Source organism: Anguilla rostrata, chromosome 1, assembly GCF_018555375.3.
Source record: "Anguilla rostrata isolate EN2019 chromosome 1, ASM1855537v3, whole genome shotgun sequence".
In the NCBI taxonomy this organism is placed as follows: domain Eukaryota; kingdom Metazoa; phylum Chordata; class Actinopteri; order Anguilliformes; family Anguillidae; genus Anguilla; species Anguilla rostrata.
Window position 1 is genome coordinate 9,068,330 of NC_057933.1, and position 17,205 is coordinate 9,085,534.

The window sequence follows — 17,205 nt, forward strand, 5'->3', positions numbered from 1 at the left end:
GTCTCCAGCACAGCCGCTGTACCTCCCATCTGCACTCTCAAAGCAGATGTGTTAAAAGCAACACATAACGTGTCATTTTTTTTTAACGCACCTTCATGTCTGGTTAAGGACAACACATTTCGTGTTACTTTTAACACAGTCTGCGTTATTTAAAAAAAGACTCCCTTTGTAACACATAAATTGTATATTTTAACACAAGAGTAGTAGCCTTGATAGAAAATGTGTTGAAAGTACGGCAAAAGTAGTAACACAAAAGGCGTGTTGCATATTAACACCTCCTTTTTGAGAGTGCACGGCCTTCTCCTTGGCTGGCTAAGAAAAAAACCAGCAGAGGCTAAAATTCTCTACCTGTCTCACCTGCATCGACCATCTGCTGCGGCCCAATCGCTGCGCTCTGTTCCCACGCCCCGGCTTTCTTTGATAGAAATGACAGCACGGCAGGCTTTCTGGAAAATTGTTATTTTCATCCCAACCAGAGTCAGTCCCATGGATATATTGATCAAACGTTGATAAAGCGAAAATATTTCTTTTTTTTCCATTTCATCAAGCAGAGCGGAATTCGTAAGTAAATGTATCCACCGAATATAAAGTAAAGTACGTCTGTCAAGAGAGCACATACAGCGGACATCCCGACATGTTATGTTTCTATTTGAGGTCAACAGAGAATTTTTTTTTTCTTTTCTCTAACCGTAGGGTTCTAAACTCGAAAGTCATCCCAGTTCCGCGGGTCTCGTAGGTCCAACACTCCTGGCTTAGAGTAGAGGATTACCAGGAAGGCAAATGCACTATATCTCTCCTGAGGAATTAACCTTCCCTTCCCGCCGGTGCGTCTCCTCAGACCCCTCGGTTCGGAGCGCACGTATTCCTCCGTAATTGAGCATGTTTTCAATTTCGTCCTGGAAACTGTTTTGAAACGGTACAGTTTTGAGGGTTTCTCTGGAGAGGAGCCGCGTGATTTCGATTTATTTCCTTCAGGGAGAAACCTTGTTCGGCGGGGAGGCGATATGAAATTAAGATTTCCGACGGCTGATTGCGGTGTCTCTCTCTCTCACACTCCCCCAAGTCTCATCGGGCGGCTAGTTGTGCTTCTCCTCCTAAACTTCATTATTGCCAGACATCAAAGTAACATTAACAACACTAATCACTGAAAGGTACCAGAACGGCTTTCCGGAACCGGAGTGCTGCTATGAATAACGACTATCTGACTCACCCTCCCGTTAAAGCTCTAAACTGCTGCCGGAACCAAAAATAACAAACACAAAAGTACATCGCAAGTCACAGCCACGTGACAAAAAAAAATTGTAACTAAACGTATTTTTAGACAATGGTCGATTTTTCATTCATTCTGAGAGACAACTCAAAAGTGAATTAAAAGCGATCTTGTACAGGCAAACGAGTCTGGACGAAGATTAGATCGATTAGATGTTCTGTGTCTGACTGTGGAGGTGGGTCTGTTGTGGGGGTGGGTATTTAAATATGGGTGAAGCAGAGTTGCCGCTGCATATTACAGTGTGGAATTACTGATGCATCCTAGCGCATTTTATACCGCGGCATCTTGGGAATATGCATCAGGCCGTTCTCCTGTCAGCGGTTCCGCATGCGAACTAGTGCATGCTGGTTCGGCCTGACGTCGGAGCGGTTGGAGGGCCTGCAGTGTGTATGTGCGGTGGTGAGGGGGGAGAGGGCCGGGGTGCATCAGTTAATTAAGACCAGTGGTACCAACCATGTTCCCAGAGATCTACAGTCCTGTAGGTTTTCACTCCAGCCCTAACAAAGCACCCTTCTTTCTACAGCATACAGCTCTGCACTGAGCTAGCAAATTATTAGAGTCAGGTGTGCTGAATTGAGGTTGAAATGAAAATCAACAGGATGGTAGATCTCCAGGAACTGGGTTGGTTACCACTGATTTACAAGCACTGGGCGGAGAAGGGGTAGGAACCAGGGGCAGTCGGGGTTTTATCCCAGGGTAGGAGGAGCCTGTCTTGTCCACAGGCTTGATTTCTCTCACATGTCAGCGAGATCCATCAAACACTTGATCTGTGACAGGACTGAAATCTTAATGTCACTGCATCTCAAGAATGCTGCTTGAGCATATTTATTACACACGTTTATTAATACACAGCACTGGCACAAATTGTAGGTCGAGTGGTGCACCTGGCCGTTGTGTGACGGTTTAAAGATAAGCAGGCAGGGCAGGTAGAAGGACAATTCCCCGTAATAAACGAAGTGGTCCCTGCAAGAAAAGGTCTGAACACCGTCCGCAGAACAAAGGTGAACCATAGAAAACCTACATCAATACAGTCATAAAAGTATGATTAATATTACAATTCAGCAGATTAGGTTTTAATATTAATGTCACAATGAGGAGGGGGGGGAAAAAAAGCTATATCGCTGAGTATTATTACCCGCTGGATTCTTATTCGGAAAAACCCCAGTGACATAATTACGACACTAATTTCAAATTTTTTGAAAGATTCAGCCGCAGAATACAAGGCATGATCCGAAGTACAAAGAGGAAGAATAACCTCTTACTTTGAGATCGGCCTTTCCGCGTAAAACGTGGAACAGAAGGGCCACGCAGAAAAATCAATTACAAGTAGCACAAGTGACTTCACTTTCTTAAAACATTTTCACATGCAAATTGCGCATTCACCTCCATGATGATATCTTTATTCTGAAAGGAGAATGGACAGCCTGCCCCCTTTAAGTGTTTTTGTTCTATTTTATTTTACTTTATTCAGACAGGAGAATAAAGCAGGGAGGATTAAAGAAGGAGATGGGATGACCATACAGAAAGTTTTAAGTGGCAGGGAATCGAACCCCAGACCACACAGGGAGGGGATTTGTAAAAGGGGCTAGGAGACGACTACCCTACAAGCTGTACCGCACTCTCTAATCCTTGATCACATCTTGATGCGTTAAGCATCAGAACCTGAGCTGTAATTATGGATGGGATGAGATGAGGAACGGGGGAGGGGCCGGGGGTGGGGGGCATGGGGTGTTGTGTTTTTTTAAGTGGGGCAGAGCCAGGAAATGGGGCATCGAAACCTGAGCTGGGGCAACTCATCCTTCCAAATAGCCCGGACCCCCGGCCCAAACCCTGAGACACGGCTGCAGTCTGTGAGGACTGAGAACTCAAGCGCTTGCAAATGGAGCTCTCTCTCTCTCTCTCTCTCTCTCTCTCTCTCTCCTGCCCTTCTCTCTTTGCCCCCTCTCTCTTCCTCTTTCCCTCTATCTCTCAATCCCCCCTCTATCCTGTCCTCCTCCTCCTCTCTCTCTGTCCCTCTCCACCTTTTTCTCTCCCTCTCTCTCGCCCCCTCTCCCTCTCCCGCTCTCCTGCCCTCCCCCTCTTTCTCCCAAACCCCCCCCCCCCCCCTCCATTGGTTTCATATTCCCCTGAGTCAGAGCAGCCCAGCATGATCCCCATCTCTGGCTGACTGAGGGCTGGATCACAGGGGTGTCAGGTATAGAGTAAATAAACGTCCAACGCCAGCTCCATAGCAGCTTCATTTCAGCACATAAATGAGTCCAGCACATATGAGCTTGGGGTTTCGGCACATGGAAGACAGTACACAGATCACATTAAAGAACAACACCAAAAAAAGAAAGAAAGAAAACAAAAAAAGCTACAAGCTCTAGTTTCAGAGGCAGTTTTTCATGTGGTCATTCAATTAGGCTGAAATGGAAATTTTTTGCTGGTGTGAGACTCACATTGGACTGCGAGTACAAATGCACAGGGGTGTGGAACTGTGTCACCTTCGATAAGTGTCCACAAATACACTGCGGACATATCTCTGTAATGGTATGCAAAGTTTAATGGATTGTTTAAAATTCAAAAATGTCCCAAAGTGGGATTCAATCCAGGGACCTTGCATTGACTTGAACAACCCCACCACCAAACAGCCAAGGAATGGCGAGTAATTGATGTTCAAGCATTTGCTGCACATAAAGTAAGAAGTGACAATGAAGTAGACCTGTAACAGCTAGACAAGGTCAAAGTATACAGCCATCAATTAGTTCTTGGTCGAATGTGGAGTTAATTTAGTTCTCAAAACAAAATGAAGTGCATATTACTGCAATAACAGAACTGTCAAAAAGAAGGTACTTCACTCCCCGTACCTGAGATTTTGACTGTGCGACCTCCTGTTTACAAAACATTATCTTTAAACACCAGCCTGCTCATCCTCGAGGCATTCCACCTGCACGATATGTCTTTCAGTTAAAAATATCTTTTTTTGAAAAAGTAAAACATAAAATTTGACATGCAAAGAAGGTAGTTACTACGAACGGAGATCTCGACGTAACAGTAACACGAAGGAGCTTTTCTTGTAATTAAAAACAAACTTGTCATTTGTAATCGTACAGAATCCAGCGGCCTTGTTTTATAATTAGAAGCCTCCGGTTGACAGACAGCTGAAGGAACAAGCATGCCAAATTTCACGCCAACATCAGTGCGGTGGCAGATGAAATGTTTTATTTTTACTATTTCATACAACATTAAAAATTACACTGCTTGCAGTGCCCATATTCTTCAACCGAATGCATTCCAATCTGGCACACCGGTAAAGTCCGGTCTCACAACACACCACATTTTAACACACTGATTAGTCAAATATCGAATGGGATTAACTTATTTTTCCTATTACATGCAAACTAATTGGTTTGCGTCCATCGTATTCTTTCAAATAAGTATGTCGATTTAAGAGACGGCGTCGGACAGTCCATGGACTATGCGTACCCAGTTTCCTGTCTGACGGTACAAGTGACAGCTCGCATCATATTTCAGCAAGCAAACGTGTCGCTTGCAGTAATATGATGATCGGGATCGGCAGGTCACTCAATACGTTGGACATAGCTAATGTAGATTGAAGTATGTGTTAAGGCAAGCAGTGTGATTGATCAAGGCATCATGTGTGGCTGTGACCTTATTAGCCGGTTCGAGCAAATCTTTCATTTTGAAATGAAAGACTCTTACAGCGCCTCCAAGTGTCCGACAAGCCAGTACGGGGTGGGGGGCGGGGAGGGCATAGGGGCCTAGCTGCCTGCCAGCATTTGGAGTCCTCTTATAAACTGGCTTATAATAGGGGAGGGAGGTGATGGGGGGGGGGGAGGAAGTAAACAAAAAGCAAGGAAAACAATCGAAAGCTTTCACAGGGGCTCTCCGGGCAAACCGGGGGTCCCTGTCACCCCAAAAACCAGCGCCACACCCAGCGCGCGACAGCCACACAGGAGCCCCGTCCTTGCCCTTTCCTCTCCCGCTCCACAGCGAACCTGTCCCGGGCGTAGGTATTGATTTATGGTTATAAGGCTGTACTCTGCATCGAACATCATGTTGTGAGACTGTGACCTTTATCAATAACGCGGGATCTGTAGCCGGGGCCTCTTACACAGAAAGGGCATCTCAGCTTGTGCTGCGCAGACAGGAGAGGTGAGCGGTGGGTTGGGGGGGGGGGGGGGGGGAGTTTGGGAGCAGAAAAGTGGGGGGGGGGGAGGGGGGGGGGCGTGTGTCCCAGCACCCTGCGGGGCCATTTTCACAGTTCCCTCCCCTTCCACACCTCTCTTTCAAGCAACAGCACAGGGATTTCAGTAAAGTCCAAACAAACGGAAGAGTGAAGCCAAAAATATAGCAACTGATACCGGCCCCCAAAAACAAAACCGAAATGTACGAATCGGTCTGGTAAATGTTAACATGGCCATTGCGGGAGTATTTTACCCTTCTTGTAAATCCGGCCCAGGCCTCCTCTCCTCCGCCTCTCCCCCCTCCTCCCCAGCGGCACAGCAGGTCAGTCTGTCCATCACAAATATAGAAGCGTCTTGTGGATTTGCGCAGACGCTCATGGAGCGAGGGGTCCGCTGGAGCTGGCTCCCCGCCCCATACCTCGGCCTGTTATAAATAAGCTTTCGCTTAATTGCTTTCCCTGCGCTCGGGCTGAACACATGCAGCCACAGCACATTTATTACTGCTGCCGCTCACCGTGTGTGTGTGTGTGTGTGTGTGCAGGTGTGTCTGCGTGTGTGTGTGTGTGTGTGTGTGTGTGCGTGCAGGTGTGTCTGCGTGTGTGTTTGTGTGTGTGTGTGTGTGTGCAGGTGTATCTGCGTGTGTGTGTGTGTGTGTGTGTGTGTGCGGTGTGTGGTGTGTGTGTGTGTGCACCAGTGTGCATGCGTGTGTGTGTGTGTGTGCAGGTGTGTTGTTGTGTGTGTGTGTGTGGTGTGTTGGGTGTGTGGTGTGCAGGTGTGTCTGCGTGGTGTGTGTGTGTAGCAGGTGGTGTGTGTGTGTTGTGTGTGATGCGTGTTTGCGGTGTTTTGCTTGTGTGTGTGTGTGTGTGTACGCAGGTGCGTCTGTGTGTATGTGTTCATGCATGCGTGTTTGGCTGTGGCTGTGTGTGTGCCTGTCGTGTTTGTGTGTGTGTGTGTTCATGCGTGCGTGTTTGTGCGTGTGCTGTCGTGTGCTGTGGTGTGTGTGTGTTTGCGTGTGTTGTTCGTGGCCTGTGTGGTTTGTGGTGTGCTGTGCCTGTGCGTGTGCCTGTGTGTGTTTGTGCGTGTGCCTGTGCTGTGCGTGTGTGTGTGTTTGTGCGTGTTTGTGCGTGTGCCTGTGCGTGTGCCTGTGCGTGTTTGTGCGTGCGTGTGTGTGTTCGTGCCTGTGTGTGTTTGTGCGTGTGCCTGTGCGTGTGCCTGTGTGTGTTTGTGCGTGTGCCTGTGCCTGTGCGTGTGTGTGTGCCTGTGTGTGTTTGTGCGTGTTTGTGCGGGTGCATTAGCGAGAAAACAGGAGACGGCGTGGAGTGACATTGAATGAAAAGAGTCCTGCCACGCTGCTAAATATAGCAGGAGAGAGAGAGAGAGAGGGCGCAAATAAGAGAAACACGCAGCAGCCGTCCACTGAGGCTGAAGCCAATTTCACAGGCCTCCCGCGATCAGCTTCCTTTCAGCTTATGAAACGGGCCGATTGTTTCAGGTGGCTGCTGTAATTACCACAATGCTCATCCTGCTGCACAAAACAATGACGAACGATTGCCCATTTCCAACCGACCGCCGTTTCCTAACATCGCTAGCGGGTGTGAGGAATAAAACAGGGCCCAACAATAAAAATTTAATAAATAAATAAATAAAAGTGAAATAAATAAAACGCGGCGAAAAGCTCGGCCCGCGTTTGCCTGAGGAGCAACGGCACTACAAGCCGCAAGCTAACTACTCTACTGAGCGCTGTTATACAGGCGGATCTGAGCTGGATTGTGGCCCCGATTTGGCCAGACGCGTGGGGGAGCCCGTTGGGCGTATGCCAGCCCCCCGTGCCCGTGGGGGTTGGTTTAGCCCCACCACGGCACTTTCTGAGCTGTCATCTCTCCTCTGTATGTTGCCCTCTCGGCCTTCTCACTGTCTGAACAAAGCAGGGGGGGGAAAAAATTAAATAAATAATAAAATAGGAAAGGAGGACAGGCCTGTCAGTTCTCCTCTGAGAAAACAAGGCCCCCAATCGCAAAAATAAAAAGGATCTCAGTTGCAAAATAAAATTTAAAAAAAAATAGATGACCCAACAGTTAAAAGGAGAGGCTGTTGCACTGAGACTCGGAGACTTGGTCTGGAAGCAGTTGGACGGCAGCAGCTGACCATGTGACCGTGAACAGCGGCAGGGATTGGCTGCTCCATTTCTCAGTCGGCCCCGGCGACGAAGGGGAGGCCCCTGGAACCCGAGGAGAATCCGGGGCGGCTCCCATTCCGAGCAGGCGGCTCGCTCGCTCACTCGCTCACTCGCTCACTCGCTCACTTTGGCTCCGCAGAACCTGAGCGGTCAGCAGGAACGGGGACGAGTTCGGACATGTGTCCCCGTCACACGCAGGACTTTGGGAAAGGGAGGGGTTGGGGTTGGGGGGTGGGGGGGCAGGGATAGGGGCTGCTAGGGGCAGGGGCAAGGACGATGGTGCCAGGGAGACAGGCGGTTCACCTGTAACAGGATACGGAGGCAGCAGCACACTGCTTCTACTGGCTCACCTGAGAAAGAGCTACCAAACGCACGCAAGAGTACACGGGTGACATGTATTCTGGGGCGAGGGTTGCTATCAAAGAAAGTTAACAGGAGCAATGCATGATAGTATTAACACTCCTGTGCTACAGTTCAGTACTAGAGTCCCCTTTAGCTGCAGTCACTGCACAGTAACGCAGCCCCTTGGCTCAACAGCAGTGCCTCTTCTTAAGCCCAGTTCAGACCAGAGATTCGCGATGCAACAAAACCGTTTAGCACGTTGCTGAGAGGAGTTGCGGCAGTGTGAACTTGGCGTCTCAGAACGTCTGATGCCGGCGCTCGCCACTGCAGCCGATTCAAGTTGTCCAATCGCGGTTGGCCGGTTTTAGAACGTTGCAAAGCGTCGCCAGTTGCAGCTGGTCGCGTCGCGAATCTTTGGTCTGAACTGGGCACAGACTACGACTGTAGAGTCCAAACCAGGGCCGGGGACTACGCTGCTACTGTGCCTAATTGTGATTTCCCGGGTAGGCCAATCAGAGAGTTCTGCCTACAATATTGACCTCTCCTCCCCGGCTGTGCTTTCGCCGCCCCTAAGTCCCAGACTCCCCGCAGGTCACCGCGGAGTCATCCGGAGAGATGATTCACGATTCCTTGAATTTTTTCACGGATATTTTTGGAGAGCGCAGACAGCCCTGGATCCGCGCCAGCAGTGTGAGGGGGTCAACTGACACTCCCCCCTCTCCTGCGTGCCATCTGCTAATACAATACAGCAGGAGAGGTGCCTGAAACATTTCGGACGTTTCTTTTTGTGACCAAGGCTATTTCCAGTTGCCGTGGTCTGCAGGTGGGTGGGTGGGGGTGGGGGGGTCAGCTTTAAAATAACGGAAACGCAAAAAGCGAAGGGGGACAAAGTGACTGGGTGACGTGCTGCTCGTCTCCATGGTTGCACGTGCGGACACTTTCGTGGTGGTGTTCTGCCACCTCAGTTGCCAACTGCCATGCTGAAATAGTAGTAAATTCTCACTGAACTGCAGATGAAACAGTATCAACGTAGCTCATTACCATAAAAACATGAAGTGATTTTCTTTTTTTTTTAATCTAACAAGCGGAAAGATTTAAACATATTTGAGATTAACTTGCCATTGACCATTTGGAATGCTGACTGCAAGCATTCCAAATGGTCATTGGCAAGTTAATCTCAAATAAGTTTAAATCTTTCCGCTTGTTAAGACTATAAAAAAAAAAAATTTAAGAGCGCTTCATGTTTTTATGGTAATGAGCTACGTTGATACTTAATTCATTCAGCCTCTCGGATGGTGGGGAAAAAAACAGCTCTTCTCAATGTTCAGAGGCACAATGTGTGTGTCTAGCTTGATGTGAACCACACCCCCTCTGTAGCAGCTCTTTAAACTGACCCCTCCCCCCTCTGTGAAAGTCCCTAGTTATTATGGAGCTCTTTGCATTTCCATGCAGTTGAGGAAGCATCATTTATTACGGCATGACAAGGGATTAATAGAAATAGCAATTATCAAATTACAGCTTTTTTTGTTGCGTTTCTCCAAGTAGCACAACATGAAAAACTGCAGAAAAATGAAAATAGAAATCCTCTCAGCTGTACTGTAATTCACCGTATTCCGTTCGGGAAAACATTCCAATTTCTCCTCCCACAGTGATGTCACAATAAACACCCTTGCTTTCATTCGATCCATTTTGGCCCCGTTACTGAGCGTTATGTAATAAAGGGACATGGAAACAACCCCACCTAGGGAAGTGCTTGGAGGTAAAGCAAACGTCCCAGCCACACTGAGGTATAGCTGAATCAGGTTAGCGTAAAAACGTCCGTACGCCATTATTGCAAAAATGAAACGGGGAAAATATTCAGTTACTGCTACGTAGGATGACCAGACGCTAACATAATAAGCAACTCTTCATTTGTAACTGCCTATTACAATGTTCACAGCCATGAAACAGGTGCATTTAAGGGACTCGCAGAACTCATACAAGGTTCATAGCATTCAAAGTCATTAAACTTTATTTTGCGCTAAGCAGCGTTGTCCAGCCAAGAATGGAGTGATGTATCCCAGAAGTCCCGATTAGAAAAAAACAATAAATTGCACTCTGACTGATAACAATGAGCCCAAAGTGCGTCAAAAGAGATTGAACGTCAATGCCTCGTAAAACAGAGAGAAAGAGATAGAGACTGAGAGAGAGAGAGAGAGAGAGAGAGAGAGATGGGAGCATAATGTCATCTAATTGTGCTAAACGACTTCCAGAGCCCCATGTCCTTAGTCAGGGAGCAAGCTCCATACTCATTTAGTCGAAGCAATTTAAAACTAATTGGTTGCAAAAGGGAAACAAAACTACTCCAGGATGGATCAGACAGGTTTGGCCAGAGGGAAGGCTTCACGTCAGGAAAAAAAAAAAAACGTAGCAACTCTGACATCGTGGAACGGAGATCGATTAATATTCCCAGTTCCTTGTTTATAAGGCCACTGCAGAAACGGCCTACTCTAACGCATGCGCAAGGACGGGAAATTAAAAGCTTTTCAGAGCGCCGTTTGTGAACACTGATCATTGCAATCGTGATGCTATTAATTTATTTATAATTTCTCAATCTTTATAATTTTACGGGCTGATATCTTTCCCTCCCTGCCATGGCTATACCCTGACACGGAGGCCTGATGCCTGTAGGCTAAACACTCTGATACTGTCAGTGAAGTGGACGCTGTTCACGCGAAAAACACATGCAGAAAAGCAGGTTCGTAACACCCATAGCACAGCGCAGAATACTTTGTAAAAACTCCTCACACTGTAAAGCATGCTAAATGTGACCTCCAAACACTGAAATTTACACGAGGTAAAAAGAAATAAATAAAAAAAATTTTTTAAAAACCCTAATCTGCAAAGCACACTGAATACTGAGGCCTAATTCCATAAATCATGTGGAATACAAACGAGGGAAGCACGCGGCATACGCGCTCCTAATGCCGCGGAATGAGCTAAATCCAAGATAAACCTCCGGCCCGACGCTGCCGGGATGGAGCTCGCGCAAGAGCGGAGAGGGGAGGGATCAGGGCTCATTTGTACCAAAGCCTGCCGGTGGAGAGATCCTGTTGTTGGGGGCAGCCCGATCGTTTCGTCGAGAGTGCCTGACAATAAGCCCCGGATCCCGTTTTACGTGACTGGGCTGCTCCGGGGAGCCGACGCACTGTCTGGCTGGGCTCAGCGATGCGCCGTCAATTTATAATTGGGATATAACACCCCGGCACAAATTATACGCGCACGCGGAGGAAATGACGGAACAGCGGAGAGTAAATCCTTTTGGCGCTAACGGTTCTGTTATGAAGGATCAAGTCAGACGTTTCAAAAGCAAAAGGTGGAATGTCGGTGCTTAAAAAAAGCGGCAGGCTTGAGAAGACCAAAGAGCCCTAAAGCAGGTTCACCGAGGGATGCAAAAAAAAAAAAAAAAAAAGGGACGGCATTGACGGCGATATAATTCAAAACATATTGCGAGTTTCCCCCCAGAAAATACTCTGCATTACACACAAAACACAATCATATCTCCGGGCCTCTGGATCACCACCATTCCATTACGCATTTACATGCAAATGGCCGCACATAAATTTGCGGTTCTACTAGTGGAAAATGCTTCCTGTCAAAACACACATTTTTGCGAGAAAAATATTTGCGCGTTCGCCTTTTGTCAGGCAAATAGGGAATTTAATTAATTTCCCGCCAAAATCGTTATGGAATTTCTGAGGACTTTGACTCTTATTCCCCCCCCTCCTCTCAAGATGCTTTTTGTTATTTCAGGGACAAGCTCTTAAGTGAGCGTTTTAGCGTTCAATTTTACAGTTAGTACCACAGCATGGGTCTATTCTATTATTCTATTCTATTATAGTTGAGATCAACAGAATTCTTTTTTTTTTTAAACAATCTATGATAAGTTCCATTTCAATTTAACATCTGTACATCTGTAATGACACTACCAAACAACCTGTGCAAGATTCTCTTCACATCCCTTGAAAAGGGGGAAAGCTCTTTCCAAAAAGCGTGCCAGCTTGAAGAAGGGCTCGCTGTTCTGTCAGAGCACTCTTCTGCCTTTCTGCTGTCTGGCTGTGTGCTGCTGTGCGCCGTTGTCGCTCGGGATTCGAGCGCGAGCGGCTCGCATTAGCTCTGATTGATCGGCACTCCTCCCAGGTGCAGACTGCTTCCTTCGCGGTCCCTGCTATCAACTTCTTCCCCCCGTCCGTCCCAACTGCTGGCCCATGTTCCAGCTAGTCACTAGTCCTTCACAATCAAATGTGCAGTGAGAAGTCTCAGGAGCTGTGAATTACTGTGTGTGCAGCATGCTCTGACTGTGCTTCTCAGTGTGACTGCTGTCTGGAGTTCTGCTTTCCTGCTGTGTGCTGACTTCTGGCTGTCAGTGCTAAGCGTGTGCTGCTGTGTGCTGCTGTCTGGCTGTGTGCTGCTGTCTGGCTGTGTGCTGCTGTGTGCTGCTGTCTGGCTGTGTGCTGCTGTGTGCTGCTGTCTGGCTGTGTGCTGCTGTGTGCTGCTGTGTGCTGCTGTCTGGCTGTGTGCTGCTGTGCACCGCTGTCGAAAGCCGGAATTCAAAACACGAAGCCGGCTCGCAATTAGCCCCTCGATTGATCGGCACTCCTCCCAGGTGCAGACGCTTCCACGGTCCCTGCTAATCAAACTTCTCCCCCCCCCCACCCTCCCCCGCCCCCCAACTGCGGCCCATGTTCCAAGACTAGACGCTAGCCTCGCAAATCAAATGCGAGGAGAAAGTCTCAGGAGCTGGAATTACAAGGGTGCAGCAGCTCCAGACCTTGCATTCCCGTCTGGTCAGGAGTTCTGCTTTTCACGAGTGGTGCCGACATTTAGGGAATCCTGTCACTGCAGTTCTGCAAAGCCTGCAGGGAGCGAGTGTGCGCATGCAACAACCACGACGAATGATTTTATACATTTATATTGATGTGGAAGTTTCTATGGAGGCTAATGAATGGAGAGTGAAAAGCAGAAAAGTGTGCTTGAGACAAGAGAGAGAGAGAAAGAGAGAGATGAGAGCGTTACGTCTAATTGTGCGAAACCTCTTCCAAAACCCCATGTCCGTAGTTAAGCTATTCAAACTCCATTGTCCCAAAAAAAAAAACGAAAGACCTGGTCAAACAACCTTACTGGAGAATGGATACACAGCACCACTGGTATGCCACCGCCTTAGTGTGTGTCCACATACTGTACAAGACTCAAAGCAACGCAATTCCAAGCCAGCGTTTCATTTTATTTTTGATTTTTTCCCCCCTCTTCATTCTCCTTGTGGGTTCAGCTCCAGCGCAGTCAGGGAGACACCTGACACAATGTCCTTTTATTTGCATATTTCCTTCAAAAAAGACCTGTACTGTTCCAGGGGTGAAGTGCAAAGGATCCAGCCTTTGCAGGATACAGGGCAGCTCAGTGTTTTTTTTTTTTTTTCTCACATAATTAAAAAAATGTGTTTACTTTCATGCCGCCACAATTATGCAAGAAAACCTTCGCAGCACAAGTAAGCAGTCAGCACTCCACTAATGAAATGAGCTGAAGGATAACCTCTCCCCTTTTTTTCTACCACAGACCCCTTATATGTCAGATTGCTGCCGCACTACCAATCGGAGGAATAAGGCAGGAGGGGGGCGGTGGGCGGTGGGCGGGGGGCGGGGGGGCGGTATATGCCTGTGCTCTTGAGTACGGCATTCAAATGTAAATAAGCAATGCACGTCTCGAAGTGAAGCATCACCCTCCATTTACCCCCACTGTGAACTGCCGTCTGATGTTCACACGCGGCGCTGAAATTGAAGATGTGAGAGCGATCGCCGTAGCGGCCCCGTCGCATATGCAGCATTAAACACACTTGACGACAAGTGGCGGAAACCTGCAGGCACCAGATACGGTTTCTAGGCTACATCTGAACAACAAAAAAAAACTGTGTGGGGGGGGCGGAAAAAAATGACAGTAAACAACTGAAAAATTACAATTATGTATCGCTACGTTTTTATTAGTATAATTATTTTTGCGGTGGTTACTGTGGCTGTTGATAATGCGTTATTGATTAATCGTTTGTAATTTTGCTTCGGAAAATACCGCGCTTTTTGGGCGGTCGCACTAATAAAGTATGCCTCTGAATTTTAAGGAGAGAGAGAGAGAGAGAGAGAGAGAGAGAGAGAGAGAGAGAGAGAGAGAGAGAGAGGTAGGGAGAGAGAGAGAGAGCGATAGAGAGAGAAACAGAAAGAGAGAGCAAATTCTGCCATCTTGTCTTCCTTGCTTGATTGACACAGCATAAAACGACCTGCGCACTACTATGCCAATAACTACAGAAAGGGGGAGAGGTAGAGAGGGAGAGAGAGAGGGAGAGTGAAAAAGAGAGAGAGCGCATCCTACACAGAATATGACTTGAAAGGTGTCATTGACTATGAAACACTCACATCAGCACCCTACTCACTAGGCAATGCATTTCACTGTGCAAACAGTGGGGAAGGGCAAAGACAAATATAATAGACCTCTACATCCACTTTAAATGTGTGAGGGACTGAATACTGAAAAGAACAGTTAGCATGCATTTGCATACCAGCCCAAAATCATAACTCTACCAAAATGAACAAATTATCTAAACCATAGAAGATTGAAAAATAACAGCGAATAAACATAACGCATTCTGAGTAGATGCTCTGCTGCATGTGTCGCAAAACAAGTAGGCTGAAGGAGGAACAAGCATGTACAATGTACCTATAGACAACAAAAAAGGCTAACATCAAGCCACCAGAAAAAAACACAGCAGGATTAGCCATTTTCACAATGCTAAGCCCACTCCCGCAATTAAAATTTTAAAAAAAAGAAGCTTCTCCTCTTACCAGGTCTCGTCGTTTTTGAACTCCAGCTCTCCGAAGGTGTCGTCGAAGTCCTCCCCTCCGCCCTTGGCCAGACCCTCCAGGGTGCGGTAGGGCACGATGACCGTTCCCCGCGCTCCGGAAGTCCTCAGCACCTTCACCTCCATGACGCCTATGCTCTCGCTCACGTGCACCGACTCGCTCTCGAAGGTGAAGATGCCCGCGTGGTCGTCGTCCAGGATGGTCACCGTGGCGACGGAAGGGAAGCCCAGCAGGGCCTTCGGGTAGGGCAGGCTGTTGGGGGTGAGGAGGTCCTCGGCCTCCAGCACGCGCACGTTGCTGAGCCGCACGAAGAAGTGCTCGTCCTCCTCGAAGATGTCGTCGTCGATGATGCCCACGGTGATCTCCTTCTGCACCTCGCCGGGCTTGAACACGGCGGTGCCCTCCGTGAACTCGTAGTCCGCCCCGGCGTTGGCCGAGCCGTCCTCCGTCTTGTAGTCCACGTAGACCGTCTTGGAGACGTCGCCGCCCTTCCTGGCGACGGTCAGCAGGACGCCGCCGCAGTTCTCCAGGCACTGGTAGGCGCAGGGCTCGAAGACGATCTTGGAGACGAACTCCTCCGGCTCCTCGATGCGCACCTCCGGCACGCTGGCGCTCCTCTTGGCCTGCTCGGCCACGTGCTTCTTCAGGATGTTGCCCGCCCCCGTCATCATGCGCGTGGCCTGGATGCGGTAGAAGGCCCGGCTCTTCTGCTGGTGGGACAGGGCGTAGTAGTTGGCCATCTCCACCAGCTGGTCCAGCTCCTTCTCCGGGTGCTTCTGCTTCAGGTCCTTCAGGATCCGGATCATGTCCCGGCGCGACTCGTCCACCTCCTTCCCCTCCATCAGGCCCATCAGGTTGCTGGCGGCGCCGTCCACGAAGTGCGAGTTCACCATCTTCCCGTCCATCTCGATGCCCTTGGCGCGCTCCGTCTCCGTCTCGATGATCACGCCGCGGTGCTTGTCCGTGCGGTACTTCTTGTGCATGAACTTGTAGAAGAGCAGCCGCCGGTCGGCCACCCAGGCCAGCACGACGCAGATGGGGAAGAAGGCCAGCGTGAGCAGGCCCTCCCAGACCTGGACCTCGTTCGGCGAGTACACCGCCAGGATCATGTAGAGCCAGATGTAGGCGAAGATGCTCCAGGCGGCCGTGACGAAGAAGACGCGCAGGTGCTTCACCTTGCGCGTCTCCCCCTCGGGGATGACGGACACGCAGAGGCCGATGATGACGAACATGTTGAAGGCCGCGCTGCCCACGATGGTGGCGGGGCCCAGCTCCCCGGCTTTGAACCCGTGGCCGCAGACCTCGATGACGGAGAGCAGGATCTCCGGCGCGGAGGAGCCCAGGGCCATGAGCGTGAGGTTGGACACGGTCTCGTTCCAGATGCGGATGGTGGTGGTGGTGGTCTCCCCGTTCGACCTCTTGATGATGATCTCCTTCTCCTGGGAGGTGATGACCTCGATGGCCGCCATGAAGCGGTCGGCGATGATGGACACGCCCAGGAACATGTATATCATCGCGACGAAGTACACGATGACCCGGGCGATCTTATCGCCCATGGAGGGGTCCTCCGGGTACCAGATGGGCAGGACGATGCCGGGCCTGCACGCGAACGTGCCCTCGCAGGTGGCATTCTGGGACGCCGGGGCGGGGCTCGGGGTGGTCCGGGCCTCGGCGCACAGGAAGGCGGTCGCCGCGGCGACCAAGCCCAACCGGAGGAAGGCGGATGTCCCCGGCGTCACCGGCCGTGAAAGCTCCATGCACCCCCCTTCTTCTTCTCAAGAGTCCTTGCCTCTCTGACAGTCGCTCTGGGATCCAGCACTGGGCTGTCCTAGGTCCCCCCCCCACAACACACACCACCTGGGGGGGAAGAAAAGTGCAACAAAGGCAAAAATCAGAGCACAGAACTGCAATTTGACAACTATAAATACACACAGCGGCAAGCGTGAGTTATGCTTCGCTGCGAGAAACAACATTGTTTTACAGCTGTTTATTTTTATAATGATCCGCCCTAAACTTGGGAAACTAAGTCTCTTAAATGAAAGAAAAAGGTGTGTGCGATGTGAAATTCAGCCCCAGCCTTAAGAAACACAGTCAGCAGCGGCGCAATGTTGCTAAGTCGGAACAGTCCGGAACAGTCCGGAAAACAGTCCGGAACAGCCTGGAAGACAGTCCGGAACGACACATTTGCAGGTCAGGGAAGCAGCCGGGATGGCAATGAGGTTGGGTCTGACGAGACGAAAGGTGGGTGGGTTGGCGGGGGGTGGGGGGGTGGGGGGGGGGTGATGGGGGTTTGGGAGCAGTCTCTCATCTGCTCCTCAGTCTCTAGGCTGCTCGCTGCTTGCC

At 49.4% G+C, this 17,205-nt stretch overlaps 1 protein-coding gene across 5 annotated transcripts in view; it reads right to left on the reverse strand.

The window, feature by feature from the left end:
* The window catches only part of slc8a3 (solute carrier family 8 member 3), a 99,181-nt gene that overhangs the window by 69,485 nt on the left and 12,491 nt on the right, over positions 1-17,205 (reverse strand). For all 5 annotated transcript variants that reach the window (XM_064317948.1, XM_064318109.1, XM_064318023.1 and 2 more), the window contains exon 2: positions 14,845-16,719. In XM_064317948.1, the coding sequence (XP_064174018.1) occupies positions 14,845-16,619 (1,775 nt within the window). In that variant the 5' untranslated portion in view covers positions 16,620-16,719. The remainder of the gene's footprint in view (positions 1-14,844; positions 16,720-17,205) is intronic.